Source organism: Sphaerodactylus townsendi, linkage group LG15 (genome assembly GCF_021028975.2).
Source record: "Sphaerodactylus townsendi isolate TG3544 linkage group LG15, MPM_Stown_v2.3, whole genome shotgun sequence".
In the NCBI taxonomy this organism is placed as follows: Eukaryota; Metazoa; Chordata; class Lepidosauria; order Squamata; family Sphaerodactylidae; genus Sphaerodactylus; species Sphaerodactylus townsendi.
Genome location: NC_059439.1, coordinates 4993155 through 5011762, shown reverse-complemented (window position 1 = coordinate 5011762; position 18608 = coordinate 4993155). Strand labels below are relative to the sequence as shown.

Sequence of the window (18608 nt, the reverse complement as noted above, 5' to 3'; positions counted from 1 at the left end):
TCTACTAGAAGCCTGTGGAAGGTTCTAGAATATTCCAGAGCCTTCTGTTCTTTCTAGAAGGCACCAGCAGCTTCGTCACAGTCTGGGCGCTCCTACCATTCCATCTTGCGTTATCTCTGCTCATTTTTCCTAAGTTGGGGGGGGCAGGGAAGGGAAGGGGATGGAAACTTCAATGGTACTTCCACTTGGTACAAAAATGGGCAAAACAAGAGTTCCATTATAGTTCACTACTCGCCTCCCGAAACGAGATTTCCATTACACATAGTTCGCTAACCATCTCCCAATGCATCTTGCACAGAGCCAAAAAGGAGAGGTCTTGAGGCTGGGAGAAAAGGGTTGGGAGGATTTGGGGAGGTAGTTGGACACCATAGTATGGATTATTGATAGGGGTTCCATTTAAATTTAGTTTATTTTGATGTGGGTGGGCATATTTATAAAAGGCAGGCTTTGAATAGATACGGACAGCCTTGTAATGTACTGTATGCGGTGTGTAAAACATGTTGTGCGCCAGCGGTCTGCATCCATCTCTCTTCAAGATGATTAGAATTGACTCGCGCTGGACTGGAAGTCAGAGGAGTGGTAAGATTTTCCTTCCTCGTTGGCAGGTGCTGCACCTTGTATGCAGGATATTGTGTTTATCTTTTGTCAGCTGCTTTGACTCATTCGTATTAGCAAGGTAGGATGTAAATAAATTTAGTCAGCCAGTTGATCGCATGACTCTGTTCTGTGATAACTTATTTACCCCTTTGATTCTTCTAAAACTTAGAATATTAAGGAGCAAAAAAAAGAGCCACCCTTCTAGATCAAATCAGCAGTCTATGTTAGGGGTGGCCAACCTATGGTGCTCCAGATGTTCATGGACTACAATTCCCATCAGCCCCTGCCAGCGTGGCCCATTGGCCATGCTGGCAGGGGCTGATGGGAATTGGGAGCACCATAGGTTGGCCACCCCTGAATGTAGTCCAGTATCGTGTTTCACACAGTGGCCGGCCAGCTGTCCCAGGAGGCCTACAAGCGGAGCACAGATCCTCATTCCCTCCCCTGAGGGATATTTACTCTGAACAGGGAGGGTGTTGTTTATTCATTATGGCTTGCACCCATTGATGGGCTTTCCTTCATGAATTTATCTAACCTTCATTTAAGACCATCTGAGACTTTCATGGCCCAGGCTAGCCCAACCACATCAGATCTTGGAAGCTAAGCAAGGTCTACCCAGGAAACCCAGAGGTGCCATACAGAGGTAGGCAGTGGCAAACCCTCTCTGTTTGTCTCTTGCCTTGAAAACCCCATGTGGGTCACCTTAATCTGTCTTCACCTTGACACCACCACTTTCCACCAAGTTCGTGGTCATCACTTCATCCTGTAGCCTTGAGTGTCTAAGGGAATTACTCTTAGAAATGCAGAAGCTTCCTTGGTTCTGTTCATCAGTGGCATGTGGTTGCTCGAGTTCTGCTGTTATAAGATGTAGACAGTAAACATCTCTAGGGATAAGGAACATGGATCGTGAATAAGAAGCTGTGGCAGGGAAACTTCCCTCTCCAAAATCATACAACCCGTGAGCCAGTGTGGTGTAGTGGTTAAGAGCAAAGGATTCTAATCTGGAGAACCAGGTTTATTTCCCCATTCTTCTACATGAAGCCTGCTGGGTGACCTTGGGCCAGTCACCGTTCTCTCAGAATTTTCTCTGCCGCACCTACCTTACAAGGTGTTTGTTGTGGGGAGAGGAAGGGAAGGAGTTTATAAGCCACTCTGAGACTCCTCGTGGCTGATAAAAGCAGGGTATAAATCCAAACTCTTCTTCTTAGTCATCACTGATTAAACTTGCCTCTATCTTGAGATCTAGAAGATTGCTTTTCAAAGATCAGGTTAACTGAATGGAAGTTTAGATTTTCGTGAAACTGAATTATTTGATTAATCCGAACATCTTCCGAATAATCCAAACAAATTATACAAATCTGGAGAAGTCTGACGCTGAAAGTTCTAATTACCAGTTGTTTTAAAATGGTTAACCTGTCAACCCTGTCCTCCTTGGGACTGGCAAAATACACACCAGAATTCACGTACCATCCAGTCAACAGTGCAGTCCTATGCAGAGTTACCCCAGTCAGTCCATTGAAATGAATGGGCTTAGACTGGAGTCACTCCTTTTAGGATTACACTGAAAGCTTTTTTCAAGAGATGTGGACGTGTGTGCATTGCTGCATTTTTCATTTTGTGACACCTTTAGTTGACCTGTGGTTGACACCATCAAACCTCATTTTTGTTACACCAGCTGTCTCCGTTAGTGCTTAAAAAGACTGTGACTCCTCCCAAGAGAGTTGTTGCTTAGGACTAGTGATTAAGCCTGAATTCATATAATTCAGATGTTTCATGGACTACAATTTCATCGTATGCCCTTGCCAGCATGGCCATGCTGGCAGGGGCTGATGGGGATTGTAGTTCGTGAACATCTGGAGTGCCATAGGTTTGCCACCACGGACTTAGACTGTACTCTCAGTACAGTAAATGTGGCTGCCCCTTTGGCATAATTATGTTTTTTGAATACTTCCAGAATATTAGTTAAGCAATGTATTGCATAACAAACTATATCTTATTCAACACGTTAATCCAATAAAAGCAAATAGAGCTGAATGTCCAAGTTATTCAAATCTCAGATTATCTATTTGGCTCCAGCAAATTAATGCAAGCACAGTTTTGATTTACATATCGCAGAGTTTTATGAGCTGCTTTATTTGTGAGCTGCACCCAAAAACTCAAAATCTGTTAGGCAGCCATTTTGGATGTTCCAGAGTTGACTATAGATTACTACAGTTGACTATAAATGTCTACCTTGATAAGGAATTCAACTGAAGCATTCACCAGCCAATTTATCCTGGTATGAAAGTAATATATTAGCCATTTTGCAAACTGGACCTCAGTTCCTTTCTTCTTGGAATTCTGTGCCTTGAAACGCTATTTACCATTGCAATCAGTTTCATATCTTACTTGAAGCAACAAGTTTGAAAACCTAGATGGGGTCATCCTTGTGCTAACTGGGGAATGAACTTTTTCCTTTACCCCCAAAGCCCTTTTCCTCCAAACTTCTCTCCTGACAGGTTCTCTTATAGGGGAATAAGTTGGGGAAGAATGTGTTAAGTGCTAACTTTACTGGTGACTCAGATGATGCAAATGCATAAGGCAACAACATTGATTTGGTCACATCGAGTTGTTTTCCTGGAAGTCTCCATATCGTGGAGGGTTTGAGGGTATGTTTTAGAGTACAGAGTTCAGATGAAGTCACATCCGTCGAGCCTCAGTGTTGTCTAGAGCAAACTGAAAAGGTCCTGTAGAGTATGCCCAATTTTGACCTGCAGGAAAGGTGTGTGACCCTCCCACTGGTATTAATTTTCTCATGAGTACCAGTACGCTTTGGCAAGATCACCAATGTGATAAAAGTATTCAAGCATCTCATAAGTGTGAGTTTTTCCCCCCTCCCTTGACCAGCCATGGTTACTACAAAGGATTTGACCATATGTATTTATTTTTTGGCCTAGGCAAAGTACAAAGCTCGAGAGGCCGCCCTGAAAGCGCAGACTGAGAAGAAGCACGGTTCTGACAAGGAGGAGCGTGGCAAACTTCCTGAGTCACCCAAGACAGCTGAGGAGATATGGCAGCAAAGTGTCATTGGAGATTATCTTGCACGCTTCAAGGTAAAAGAGCGGGATGGGGTGGGGGAGGAGTAAACATCATAGTTATCATCCAAGGAGACAGACTGAACTTTTTCTGAGCCAAGTATTGTGGTAAACTGAACAGTGATTTCAGAAAATACTTGTAGGCGAGCTTCTTCAGGATCATAGGTGACTTGGCCATCTCGGCATCTGGCCCAGTGGTCTGAAGGACTTTACCAATCATCAAATGAGTGAACATCGCCATTCTGAGGGGCCAAAGATTCTATTGGAAAACAACTCTTTAAAAAATAATTGGTATAGACAATAATTACGGTGGCTCAGTCACTCTCAACCAGAAAGAAATATTTCTGTGCCTGGGTGGGATGTGGGCGGAACACAAGCAGAGATCTTGGCATATTTCCCTGTAACAATTAATTAATACAAAGATTTCCAGCCTTGTTTAGCCATGGAATGTTGAGAAAGGCTCGAAGAGTTGTCACAAAATGGCTGCCATGAGAAGTGGAATCAGTCACAAAATGGCTGCTGTGGGTGGCCAATCGCAGGATGTTCGGAGGTTTCAGCCTAAGCAGTCTGTTAAGTTGGATGCTGTTTCCAAATAGGTACCTACCTGAGAAGGTGATGAAGCACCTGCTCCAAAGGAAAGGGTGGGTTCTGATTTGAGCAGTGGTGTAGCACCAAGGGGGTAGAGGGGTGCAATGCACCAGGCATGCGCCCCTGCAAGGGCGTCAAGGGGCAGGGGTGCAGGGTGCACTCGTTCCCCAGGTGCAGTTCCCCCTTGCTCTGTCCCTGGATTTGAGGAACATGCTAATGAGCACTGGAGAACACATCAGTGGACACCATAGCTCCCATGTTGAGGATCACTGATATACATCTTCTAATTCTTGTTTGGATTTATACCCTGCCTTTCTCTCCTGGAAGGAGTCTCAAAGTGACTTACAAACTCCTTCCCTTCCTCTCAGCACAACAGATACCTTGTGAGGTAGGTGAGACTGAGGGAGGTCTGAGAAAACCATGACTGGGCCAAGGTCACCCAGTAGGCTTCATGTGGAGGAACAGGAAAACAAATGGGGTTCACCAGATTAAAGTCCACCGCTCATGCAGAGGAGAGGTGAATCTAATGCAGTTCTTTACCTAGAACAACTAATAATAATAAATTGCTTTTACCAACAAGTTTCATAGAATTCTTTGGGTTGCTTGGCCAGACTAAGATAGATAGTGATTAATTGAATGAAATGGTTTCACTCCTCACAGAATCTGCCAGCTCTTTGCCCTCAATCTGAACATCTCTACTTTTACTCAAATGCATGGACTTTTTAAATAAGATCTTTGCAGGACTCTAGAACTTTGCAGGACTTTGCAGGACTCTAGAAACCCAGTGTCTCTAGTCCAGAACCTTTTTCCATGGAGATTTAGTACAAATTTTAGCCTTTTAAAAAAGCACTCTTTATGTATAAGCAGTACTTGTGGATAATAGTAATAACAATAGGAGTGCTAATGCATTGCACGGAAGACAAATACCGGGGATTTGACAAAGGAATATATTATTGTTACAATGGGTAAGGGTCAGGAATATTCTCACAAGATTTCAGATCCTGTTACCCTTTTGGGGAATAAAAAGGGGGGTAAGGAATTTGATTCAATATATAGATGGGAAGCAGACAACCCAGGAAAGCCCCCAACTTGTGACTGAGTAAACCTGGGTTCAATGAACTGTGGCTGATACTACAGGGAAGCATTGTGAATTCCTCAAAGGAACACTCTGCAGAATCCTCTAAAGTGTGTGTCAATTTCCACTCACTTAGAATGACAGAGGAAAAGCCCTAAAAGCCATGGAAACCACCTGGAATAACATGGAAAAAAAAGAGAAGCTGATGTGGATCAAGAAAGCAGCGGAGGATCAGAAACGATATGAGGTTGGTGTTTGTTTCTCCCACTGCAACTTATTTATGTTGTATGTGGTTGCCCTGAATGCTTGGTTCGAGTCATTGCAGTGTGTAATTAGGTGCAGAATCCCTTGAGTCCCTTGGTTTTCATTTTTGAAAGAAGTTTCTAGTTCTCTAGCTCATGGTTGGAAAGAAATGTTAGGAAGTACTCAGACAATGCCTGTAGAAGAAGAAGAGTTTGGATTTATATCCCCCCTTTCTCTCCTATAGGAGACTCAAAGGGGCTTACAAACTCCTTTTCCTTTCCCCCTCACAACAAACACCCTGTGAGATGGGGGTGGGGGCTGAGAGAGCTCCGAAGAGCTGTGACTAGCCCAAGGTCACCCAGCTGGTGTGTGTTGGAGTGCACAGGCTAATCTGAATTCCCCAGATAAGCCTCCACAGCTCAGGCGGCAGAGCTTAGAGTACACCTGCTCTTAACCACTACAACCACTGCTGCTCACATTTTCTGTGTAGTCAGTTCAGAGGTCAGAGAGGTGATAATAAGTAGCACAGAAAATGGGAGCAATGTTTTAGGTGGTGCATATCACCTTCCCCCTCCTGTGACTGCCAAAACAGCAATAATGTGAAATAGTTGAAGCAGCTTTCTTTACAATGCTGAATTTGGGTTTGTGGGAAGACAAATACATTCTGAGAGTTAGGAGGGGTGTGGAGGGGGAGCCTTGAAAATATATGCGGAGCCTTGAAAATAATTCTCTGTGTTACAGATTTGTGCACACTGTAAGTCAAAAGATTTAAAATCCGAGGCAGGTTACTAGTTCTCACGGCTGTAGAGGAAAGCTGAGATGTTGTCTGGTTTGAGGGTTCAGAGGCATTTGAGGCAGGAAAGAAAGAGTGGAATTGTTCTTTTTACCGTGTTTCCCCGAAAATAAGACCTACCCTGAAAATAAGCCCTACCATGATTTTTCAGGCTTTTTGGAGGAGGCTTAAAATATAAGGCCTACTCCAAAAATAAGCCCTACCGGTAGTTACAGATCAGGATGGTGTGATCCAGCAGGGTGCTCCCTGCCAATGAGGATGCAGCTTGCATCACATGTAAGGGGGCTGCCGAGAGCCCGCCTTAATGAATTGTGAAGGTACCGTATTTCCCCGAAAATAAGCCCTCATGCATCTTTTGGTGCATGCGCCCCTGCATGTCTTATTTTCGGGGAAACACAGTAGTATTCCTTGTGTCTCTTTTATTGAGTTGGTTCAGGTCTTTCAGCCTTGTCATTCCTTGTTATTACTCTCCTAGCGGGAATTGAGTGAGATGAGAGCCCCACCCTGCTCGACAAATGCCTCCAAGAAGATGAAATTCCAGGGTGAGCCAAAGAAACCCCCCATGTGAGTACTGACATTCTTGGGGAGGGTTTGTGTGAATAGCTTAAATAAATATAGATAAATCAGAAGGGAAGGTTGGGGTTTGTGATGATGATGGTGCTTGGGGAAAGCGTTTCTTACCGCCTCTTCAACCAACATTTTCGGGGCCACTTGCAAAATAAACTTCAAAACAGTTTAAAAAAAATCTTGGCCTAAAACACACCGAGGCCAAAAACAAAACTCTTCTAACAAAGCAGTAAAATGATAAAGGACTTGATGCTGAAAAAAGCCTGCCGGAGCTAAAACACAAAGACAAATGGGCCTTATAGAAAAGGTGATTGGAGTTCTGGAGCAACCATTGAAAAAGCCCTGCTCAGAGGGTAAAGGCCTAGCACCGTGGTGGCGAACCTTTGGCCCTCCAGATGTTATGGACTACAATTCCCATCAGCCCCTGCCAGCATGGGCAGGGGCTGATGGGAATTGTAGTCCATAACATCTGGAGGGCCAAAGGTTCGCCACCACTGGCTAGCATATAAACGAGAAGGAATCATCAGCATTACTTCACTGTCTGATACTTGCTGGAGGAGGGCAAAACAATATACAAGAACTGTTGGCTAGTTATTATCCTCCCTTTTGCCTGTGGAACACGAGTGGTCAGGTCCTCAGATCTGAGTGGTATGATCCAGGAACCTAGAGCTAGCTTTCTTGGCTGCTGTGTCACGCTTCTGACTCAAGTTCAGTTTGTGGTCTACTAACACTCCCAGATCTCTTTCACGTGTACTGTCGTCAAGCCAGTTATCATCCATCCTGTACCTGTACATTTCTTTTTTTCTGTCTAAGTGCAGAAACTTACATTTATCTCTGCTGAAATTCGTTTTGTTAGTTTTGGCCCAGCTCTCTAATCTGTCCAGGTCATTCTGAATTCTGATCCTGTCCTCTGGGGTATTAGCTACCCCTTCTAACTACCCCACTCTATCATCATCTGTTTCCCCACCCAAAATGCCCGTCTGTTTTCCTGCCTGAAATACACTCAGCCCCTCTCTTGTGTGTCCCCTTGCCAGGAACGGGTATCAGAAGTTCTCTCAGGAGCTGCTCTCGAATGGGGAACTCAACCACCTTCCTCTGAAGGAGCGGATGGTGGAGATCGGTAGCCGTTGGCAGCGCATCTCTCAGAGCCAGAAGGAGCAATACAAGAAGCTGGCTGAAGAGCAGCAGAAACAGTACAAAGTGCACCTGGATATGTGGCTGAAGGTGAGGCCTTTGGTAGGGGCAGGGAGGTAGGAGGCTGCTCCTGGAGAACTCCAGCGTGACCCAATGTGTGTGCCTATTAACACTAAATAGCACAAAACCCTGTATGAATTTTTTAAAATGTTGGCAGATTCTCCATCCTGTGAACTGTCCAGCAGTACCAAAAGCTTCCTCCTTTTTCGTAGACCTTGTGAGAGGGGTCCCCCTGAGTCACTGGCCCTTTCCGCACACGCAAAAGAATGCGTTTTCAAACCACTTTCACAACTGTTTGCAAGTGGATTTTGCTATTCTGCACAGCTTCAAAGCGCACTGAAAGCAGTTTGAAAGTGCATTATTCTGCATGTGCGGAATGAGCCACTGTCTCAACCAAAGCCAGATTTCTGTTTCCCTCACAGTGTCTGTGTGTGGGTTTGCATTTCTCTCAAACCTTAGTTTCCTGTATGTAGAATAGGGTTAAAAGGGCAAAAAGCATACCATGTCAGAAAACACTTGGCAGAAGAAGTCCAGATTCAAGTGCTGGTAAGAATCATCATCAGTGTCTTCTGACTGAAGGAAAAAGGGATGAAAATATCCACTTCTCTTTCTTCTCTCCACTTGATGTATCTTTTAATCTTGATTTTTCCCCCCCACCCACCCCCATCCTATTTTTCTACAGAGTTTGTCGCCACAAGAGAGGGCCACCTACAAAGAGCATACTTCCAATGTGAGTACTTTGCATACACTTCAGAGGTGGTTTGGGGAGATGCTCATTTATGGAAACACCAAGACTTGAAAAGGAGCCAAAGCTCTGTGACGAGGAAGATGTCATTTGTACACCTAAAAAGTCATGCTTCAGTCTTTTCTCGAGTGGGTCCAGAGTTGTGTTCAAGACCTGTGGTCAGTCAATCAATCTTTATTACCATCATGGCCCAGCATAAGAAGAAGAAGAGTTAGATTTCTATCCCCCCCTTTCTCTCCTGCAAGGAGACTCAAAGGGACTGACAAACTCCTTTCCCTTCCCACCTCACAACAAACACCCTGTGAGGTAGGTGGAGCTGAGAGAGTTCCAAAGAACTGTGACTAGCCCAAGGTCACCCAGCTGGCATGTGTTGGAGTACACAGGCTAATCTGATTCCCCCAGATAAGCCTCCCCAGCTCAGACAGCAAAGCAGGGAATCAAACTCGTAGGCTTCTTTCACATCCCCCCCCCCCCCAACTTGGTTTTGTTTTGGAGCTTCCACACTGACCCCATGCCACTTTCAAGCACAACTCACAGGGCTTCTGCAGCTTCCACCTTTAAATCAAAGTAAAATCTCCTTTGGGTGATTCATGGGAGGAACTGTCGATAGAGCATTCGTGTAGATTTTTCATTCAGTGGGGAGAGCTAACCTCTGTCTTCAAAATGATGGAGCTCAGCTGGGAAGACGTTGGGGAGGAGAGTTTCTAGGCCAAGGAGAAGTTAGGTGACCGCAGCTAGCAGCACAGGGACATGCGGTTGCTGTCCCCGCTGAGTGCCATCCTGTTTGCCTTTGCAGCCCCCCTTTGTGGAAGTGGCTGCAGTCTTTAAGACGTTGGGGTATTTGGTTGTCTTTCTGTAACAGAAGAAAAGATCTGAAAGCTGATTTCTTGAAAGGACTGACTTGATACACTGACTTCAACTGTGGTCAACAATGTGCCTTCACGAGGTTCAGGACACCTTGAGATAATTGTAGAGTCAGATTGGCTAGAGCACTTGTCAGCAAATGCAGAAAACATGACATTCAGTAATGTGTTAGCTTTGTATGTGCAAGGCATAATGCATCACTGGGTATTGGTCAGAGATTGTGGGTTAGCTTTGCTATCTGTATGCATACTTCATGTCTTTGGGATGCTTGTCAGCACTGATAGCACATTTAAAAGCTGAGGGGTGTATACCACTGCCTAGCAACAACTCCCCTTTTCCCTTTACCTCACAAAGTGCAGCTACATAAGAATGCAGAAAGAGTTTGAAGTGGAGCATCATAGAAGAAAACACGGTGGAACACAGAGAAAGAATAAAGTAGAAGGACAGCAGTTTAGGAATTACAAGCTTGGGGGGGAAGGAAATGTGTTTGCTTAACATCTTTGTCTGCAAATGTCTAAAAAGGTATTTTAAAAGATTGTGGAAGCAGTGTTAGACAACTGGAAACTACATTTTGGTCAGTCCTCATGAGATGTTTGCTGGCTGTAAGAGTGACTGTTGAGTAGAAAAGTCTTCCCTTTTTTCAAACATTTTGCCTTCAGAGTTTCTGGAAGGGATTAAACTCTTCCTGTATAAAGTTAATTCAGTACCTGGCTGCTGTGCTCCCTTGAGAGTGACGAAGGAGGGACGTTTACAAGTTTTCTATGTTAACTTATCTTTCTTGTGCCCCTCTCTCCATCCCAACAGAAGCGGAAGAACATGGGGAAAATGCGAGGCCCAAATCCCAAGATGAAACCCTCAATACAATCCAAGTCGGTAAGTACCCCTGACGTAGCTCTTCTGTTTCTCTGGCAGACCACAGGACCATTTCAGAACGAGCCCTTTGTTCATAGCTGTATCCAGGATCAACTGAGGCAGCTGTTCTCCACAGGGTAGAAGAGAGTGCCTCTTATTCTGCTTACTCCTTCCATTGCTGTTTGGTAATTATAAAAGGAATCTGTTTAATATCCCCTGCTTTGAGAGTAAGCTCTTCCCTATGGCCTGCTGCACAGAACAACTTGGCAGCTCTGCCAGGCCATTGCCAGTCAAGAAGAAAGTGGCATTAGTAGGGAAGGAATAAACTCTGTCTGTCCTACACAACTCAACACACACCCCCCCCCAATGTAGTTACCATTCATAAATAACAGCCATTTAGGACATCTGAAATTAGGGCTTCCGGCATCTTGTCTAGTTTTAATTCTAAGTTTTTCTGAGTTTTGAGTCTCATGATTGTCGGCCAGGTGAATTTTTCAAACAGCAAAATGATCTCATGTGAGTCTCTGCCTGTACTGGGATTGCAAATTAATGTATTTCTTAAAAAAGCTTTGCTGTTGACATTTTGGGATGTAGTGTAATTGTAGGATCTTCTCCCATAAGGTAGATTAGGTTGGGGCTACCTAGCAAATCAGACAAAACTCTCATTAGTGAGCATTTATATCATCACCTCATATAAAATGTGGGTGGTCAGTGAAATATTTAAAACACTCTAGATTTGGCTACTTTAATAAACCATAGCGGAGCTGAGTGCCACCAGTTGCCATTACTGCAGTTATTAGTCTGTCCTACATTTTAAAATGTTTTGTTCATGTCCTTTATAATATGTTATGACTGTTATTACTATAATCCATAGATATTGTTAAAAAAACAAACAATTATCTGCAGGGAGGCTTGATAGCCTTGTGAAACGTTATTGGAGATCAAGAGGGTCTTGCTAAAGTGTGTGCATCCCTGCCTTTAAAAAAAAAATCTACCCAGACTGCCCCTTTCTCTTCAGACCCCCGTTTCTCCTTTTCATTTGGAAGCTCTTCAGCATTATTTAGCAGAACACAAATGAAAAATTACAGTTTCTTTGCAATAAAATAAAAATAGAGTTTCAGCAGATTTGCCACAGTGAGAGCTGGCAGTTTTGTTGTGGGAATGTTTGGCCTCAGCTGTTAGTTTTCCCCTCACCCAAGTTGTGTTCAGTTCGTGATCCATGCTTCTGACATTCTGGTGAGCAGCATCTTCTCATACCCAGGTGTAGTACAGGGGCGTTTGCAAATAGGAACATCTCATTCCCATTTGGGTTGTCTGGGCAATGCAAAGATTGAGCTCCAGCAAATTCCAGCTGCTGAGTGGGAGGCCTGTTGGGGGTATCTCCACCTCCCCCCACATGAATCTCAATCTGTTGTGCTGCTTACAGGAATCGGAGGATGAGGACGAAGACGATGACGACGAAGATGAAGAGGAAGATGATGACGATGATAATGGGGACTCCTCTGAGGAGGGAGGGGACTCCTCTGATTCAAGTAGTGAGGAGGAGAGTGAAGATGGAGATGAGGTAAGGCAGTGGTTTGTGGGTAGGCACATGCCTGTCTGTGTTTGGACAGGGTGGAGCCTCAGGAGTCATTCATACAGAAGTCCCTTATGCACCTAAGAGCTCTTTTGGGATTTGGAGAATAAGTACTGGGCTGCATCATAAAATGGCTGCTAGAAGGTGCAGTGAGCCACAAAATGGCAGCTGTGGTGTCTGCTGCCAATCACAAAAATCTGTGACGTTCCAAGCTGAGTGTCTTGCTGTGAATAGACTGTTCCCTGAATGGCTGGTAGTTCCTGTAGGCACAAAGAAATGCCTGTCTCCTGGGCAGCTCTAAGCACTGTTCAAATATGCCGGAGGAGAATCAGGATTGACTCTGTTTTGGGGAAGCAGAAAAGGTGCACTAAGAAACAGGCAAGTGCTGTGATGCCCATGAGTACCTGGACATAAGTGCATTATCGTACTTCTTGGTGATATTTTTGTACATGCACACCACCTCCAAATAGACTTTTTTGAACAAAAATTCAACATGAGGACTTGTTTCCAATTCACTAGTTCCATTTGAATAAATGTACAGGGACATGTTCTGCCTCCCTTGTCTTAAGCTGAGGTATTGCGTTTATTTACATTTGTCCTAAAAATAGTTGTGAGAAATCTGTGCTTGGAGGACCATGATGACTTTTCAAAAGCAGATATCATGTAACTAAGTGTAGCAAAGAAGAGCATCTCTGAGAGTGAACAGAATGCATTAACAGCATTACTGAGCAGCCTGACTTTGCTCTGTTTGTCTGAGACTGAGGACATTCAGGCTTCCTGATCAGAAGATGGGCAGATATGAACACCTAGCACTTTCTAAAAATAAAGTTGTACACCATGAAATGCTGGATTCTGTGGCTTGAATTGTGAAAAAATTTTAATTCATATAATTTTGTTGGGCAGCTTTTACTATTCTGCATAATTTGTTCAAAGCCTCATCTGTTAGGAATCTTACTAAGAAACCTTTGAAGAATCAGAAGTTACTGCTCCAGTACTTTTATTTATTTATACCCTGTTTCTCCTGAGTGGTGACCCAAAGTGTTGTACCCCTTTCTTTCTTCCTCCTCCATTTTGTCCTCACAGCATTATCAGGTAAATAAGACTGAGGGAGAATGACTGTCCAAGATCACCTGACATGTCCATAGCAGAGTAGGGATTTGCACCCGGATCTCCCGGATCTTAGTCTGACTGTCTAGCTACTACACAGAGAAGCTTTTCCAAGCATGTTTTTGAAGCTCAGTAGGCTAAACTCTTTTTAAATGAGGTTTTCCAGATTCTGTGTATCTCAAGAGGATCGTGGCCTTTTAATGTACTCTACATTCATGCTTGGCCCACTTAATAGCTTCTCTCTCTCTCTCCCTCCCCGCCAAGAATGAAGAAGATGACGATGAAGAGGATGACGACGACGAGGAAGATGACGACGACAACGAATCAGAAGGCAGCAGCAGTTCCTCATCATCCTCAGGAGACTCGTCTGATTCGGACTCCAACTAGGCCATCCCCTTCCTCTGGCCGCTTTTCTCGCTGTGCTCTTATTCGGCCTTGTTTCTCCGGATAACAGCAACATCAACGGCTGGAGAGCTAGGATCAGGAGGAAAGGAGTGAGGGGGAAAAATCACTGTGGTTTAATTATCTTCCTTTCCTCACGCACATCATATACAATGGTGTATGTTTGTGTGTGAGAGGAGCAGGGTGGTAGAAAACAGCTGATAACCAGCGAAAGGAGTTTTCTGTTTTTTTCCGTTTGTTTTTGTGGTGTGGGGAACGAGTTTTATTTTATTTTTTAAAGCTTTGAGGGGATTTCCTTTCCCCTTTTCCTGTGAGATGTGGGCAGGGGTCCTCACTACAACAAGGCCCCTTTAGTTACCCCTCACTTATTGCTCTCCTCCCCACCCCCCAAATTCTAGCCACCAGCTCAGAACTTTGTACAAATTCTCTTTTTTAAAAAAAACAAACAAATAAACATGGCAGTGAGAGATTTTCCCCTGGCAAACAGTCAAGGAGAGACGGGTTCCAGGAAGCGTGATCTGTGGAAGGTTCTGGACTTTGCTACAGTGACCCGCCTCTCCGCAAAGTGGACAATCTTGTACAGTCTTGAAATTTCACACCTTGACAAAAGAGAGAGCGAGAGCCCTAAATGGCCACAACTGCACCTGGCATTTTCCTGTGATGAACTAGATATCCAACGGTTTCCTGCTGAGGGAACTAGGGAGTGGGGGGGTATGTTTTGTGAGAGTGCGTGGCAAGGGTCAGGGGGTTAGTAATGAAATGGAAGAACAAATGATTTTTTTGCAGATGGGGGAACGCCTGGCATGCCATTGAGGGAGGAATGAATTTCAAGAGCTCCAAGGTGATATGAATTTCTTTGGTAGAAGATGGGAGTTTTTCTGTCATTTTTCTGACCAGCATTCAAGCAAAAGACAGTAGTGGCCAGACCCCTTTGGGTTGTTGTTGTTGTTAATATATATATTTTTTTTTACAATGAAGTGACCAATAATTGTACCAAAATGGGACATTTTGTTGACTGTCTTTGAAAAAGGGAGGTTGGTTGTGGGTGGGAATGGGGTGGCAGGGAATTATATGTGTCATTAGTAACTTTTTTTAAAAAAAACAATTTTATAAACTGAGTAAGAGGGTCATTTTTTTATAACCAAATTATCCCGTCTTTTGACATAAAGTACTTAGTATGTCTCTTTTTACAGTGGTCAATATCTTAAGGACCTTGCAAGGGTGGTGATGGGGATCATATGTGTAAAATACATACGGATTTATTTTTCCCAGCATGGTTTGCTTCCACAGAGACTGTATCAATTAAATTTTGGCAAAAGGGTTTAGGCCCAGGAGGAATGGATTCCCAGAAAATGTGTGGCATAGCTCTGCAGGGGCGGAGCGAGGGGAAACTACGGCCGGGGCATGCCTGTGTCTTTCCCCTGCCACGCCCCTGCCCCGGAACACTGCTGGAAAGCCCCCGCGCAGGCATGCACCCAGGGCATCGCGACCCATCCCGTCCCCTTGGCACTATGCTACTGTAGCTCTGTTGCCAGCTTGGTTGTATATCTTCTATATTGGCCCGAACTTGAAGCCAAGTGGCTACTTATACCACCTCCTCTTTTAGTAATGTCTGATCGTGCAAAATGTCACTCTGCTGCAAAGGAACCAGAGAAAGAGGCCTGCATGCAGAGTGCAGATGAGATTACTCCGATTGCTCAGAGAGTTCTGTGAGTGTATCAAGCGAGGATCAGGGCCCCTCTACCTCTAGAAGACTGGGTCAGGCTCTTCCCACGTGGCTGGGAAACACGAGTCTCCTGGGGACAAACTTGGTGGGGAGCCTTAAAATGGCCGCTGCCATTTTCCCTCTGCAAAATCTGCCCTCTTCAGCCCCTCCTCTTCCTTCTCTTCTCTCCCCCCCCCCCCCCCCTCAAATTGAGCAGGAGCTCCCTTCTGGTCTCTTCTGCAGCTTTTACTGGTGCAATACGCACAGCTAACACTAGGGGGAGCCCAGGGGACTGCTGAGGCACCAGGCATGGGAGATTAGACTGAGTCCATGCGATCTGCTCCCCCCCCCCAGGTGTCTAGAGAAGAAGGGCTGACATGCAGCCAGGGAACAGATCAAAATCAAAACCTTCAGGGGGCCCCCCACACACAAAGAGACCTAGGCGTCCACCCTCTCTCAAAGAGAACTGTGAGAGGGAGGAGGACTCAGTGTGTTCCATTTCTCCTTTGCACAGAAGGCAGGAAAGCCCTGCAAAGGAGGAACTTCTGGGATCTGAGCACTCAGACCACTGAGAGCCATATGGGCCCAGAACAGACCTCTTCAACCAGATCTGACTCAGACATTTCAGATAAGGAAGAAGGCGCGTGGTCTGGGGAAGAGGAGGATCCCCAGGACAAATCTGCCAGTCCTTTTTCAAACAAACACTTCAGCGACTTCTGAATTACAGACAATGCCACTTTAAACTTGCAGCCCAGCAATCCTGACTATGACTCTAGGGCCATTAAAAAAAACCCAGCCAATTCTATTAAAGGATGCCCCTTTCCAAGCTGTTTCCCAAAAGTTATAAAGGGAGAATGGCTACACCGGGGACCAGTAATCCCTGAATGCTATTACCAAGCGCTATTACTCCGTCACAGATGAGGCAACGGAAGAATTAATTGATGGTCCAGTTCCTGCAAGGAGCCATTCTGACCAAGGATGCTGAGAATGCCTTCAGAGACCTTTTCAATAGGAAAAATAAAATTGCCCTCAAAAAGGCATCTGAGGTGGCATCCATGGCTTCTAGAGCTCAGGGCGTTCTGTCCAGCTCCGCCAGAGCTTTTATCACCTGGGCAGTTAATTTGCAAAGGAATCAGAGAAAGAATTGGCGATTCTAAAATGCTTCTTACTAAAACGCTTCTTACAGCACAAATTGCAATTTATTGCAGACGCCACTCGGGACGCAGTGCAATTCGGCGCAACAGAACAGGCCGCAACAGTTCTGGTTCGGAGGAATCTCTGGTTCAAGGCCTGGAAAGTGGACTACTCTACCAAGGCCAACCTATCAGAAGAAAAGTTTGCAGGCAAGCTGTTATTTGGGACCGCAGCCCTGGATTAGGTGCTGGTGGAAACAAAAGATCTTTAAATAATAGTAACCAGCTGAGGTCGTCCCAGCGGTAATCGGCACCCTGAGTGCCATTCCGAAAATGCTAGGGCAGCACTGGAAACATCTTCAAATTGACACAGTCAATATCTGTCAGATTCAGAAGGCAGCCCTACTGGGATCCACATGAATACTATGCCGATATATTACAACTTCCTAGGCCTCTGGGTGAGACTTGAATTGTAATGGAAGGCCAACAACCAGCTAAAGAACTGGTAGCTGTGATATCAGAAAAGCAAAGCAAAAGCCTTTCCAGCAGTGTTCCCTTCTAGTTCTTCATCACAGAAGGACAAAGACCATAAAGGCAAGGTTTCTCACTCTTTTTGCCCCTTTCACCCAGCAAACAGGAACAAAGATTATTGACCCTTCAGACCTGGAGAAACTAAGTTCTACTTCAAGAACAGAGCGCCAAGACAAAGCAAAGAGAAAAAGCAGAAATTCTACAGGGGGCAATCCAACACCTCATAGATATAGGTGCAATCGGACCAGTCCCTGTAGCACAGAGGGTCCAAGGGGTTTACTCTTCACAGAGCCCAGATAATCGGGAAAGTGGAGGGCAATCCTGAATCCCAAACGACTGAATTTGTGGAAGAGACTGAGTTTGTGGGTGGCCAAAAAGAAGTTCTGGATGGAGTCTCTGCAGACCATCTTACAGGCCATCTAAACTTGAGATTTCTTGGCCTCTGTAGACCTAAAGAAGCTTATCTCCAGGTTCCAATCCATCCTCTCTCTCAACGTTATCTACACTTTGCATTGGGGCAGCTGGACTATCAATAATCATCTTTGCCCTTTGATCTTTCCTCTGTACTGGAAAGTCACAGCCTTCTAGTAAACGGGGGCAAGATCTGTTTAATTCAGACAAATGCAATTGTTCACCTGGGTGCAGAGATTAGCACCTTGCAGGGCAAAGTGTTCTTACCCAACGACAAGCAGGTAAAGATTCAGAGGATATTTTGGAATGTCTGCTGTCTCTAGTGGCTCTTTTGGGACTGTTCATCTCGACTATAAGTATCATTCTGTGGGCCAGACTGCATTCAAGAATGCTAACGGTTCACACACTCTCGCCTTTCCAGAAAGTCACTGGAAGGCAAGAGGATTCCACAAGGCCTTGAAGAGGGATTTCAGGTGGTGGTTAAACAGGGGGCACTTGGTACAGGACATTCCAATCAAACAAATCACAGTAACCACAGATGCGAGCAAAACAGGTTGGGGAGCTCACTGTCTGTGCTTGGCAGCTCAGGCCATTTCCTCTGCCTTCTGTGCCTCGGGGAGGGCATGTTCCTTCCAAGGGCAAGGCAGGTAGCCTCCTTAACGTAAGATGTAGTGGGAGAGGTCAGGTGAGGCTCCGCTCAGCCCTCTGGAAATGTTACATGGGCCTTGACTTACCAGAGGAGGGGATGGAGGCTGTACATTCTCCATCTGTAACCACTGCTCTAGTTGATCCCAAAGAAGCGTTGCTTTCTAAGTCTTTGGCCCATGCCTCCTCAGAACCACCTGCCACAAAATCAAAAAAGAAAGGGGAGAAAAAAGCAGTCAAAGCCCCCGTGGGTCTGCCCATGAATCAGCCTTCCTCCTCGAAGTCTTTATGGCACCGTCTTGAGACATTCCAGATCGCCATCTCCAAAGTGGGTTTCTCCTTGCTCAACCACCAACAAAGGCTGCAGTCCCCCGTCAGGCCAACGTGGGGAGCAACCTGCTATGATGTGGACTCTGTCACCACCGACCTCCATCTTGGTGTGGCAATGGAATGACTCTCTCTGTGCCAAGACCCTCCAGCTTCTTGGTGCAGCTTGTTGCCAAGTC

General features: G+C 45.2%; 1 protein-coding gene across 6 annotated transcripts in view; it reads left to right on the top strand.

Moving 5' to 3' along the window:
• Positions 1-14676, top strand: part of UBTF (upstream binding transcription factor) — a 57548-nt gene extending 42872 nt beyond the window's left edge. For all 6 annotated transcript variants that reach the window (XM_048516889.1, XM_048516893.1, XM_048516894.1 and 3 more), the window contains 8 exons: positions 3534-3689; positions 5471-5581; positions 6846-6934; positions 7972-8161; positions 8814-8861; positions 10545-10613; positions 12019-12156; positions 13540-14676. In XM_048516889.1, coding sequence (XP_048372846.1) covers positions 3534-3689; positions 5471-5581; positions 6846-6934; positions 7972-8161; positions 8814-8861; positions 10545-10613; positions 12019-12156; positions 13540-13662 — 924 coding nt within the window. In that variant the 3' untranslated portion in view covers positions 13663-14676. The remainder of the gene's footprint in view (positions 1-3533; positions 3690-5470; positions 5582-6845; positions 6935-7971; positions 8162-8813; positions 8862-10544; positions 10614-12018; positions 12157-13539) is intronic.
• The last annotated feature ends 3932 nt before the right edge of the window (positions 14677-18608 follow it).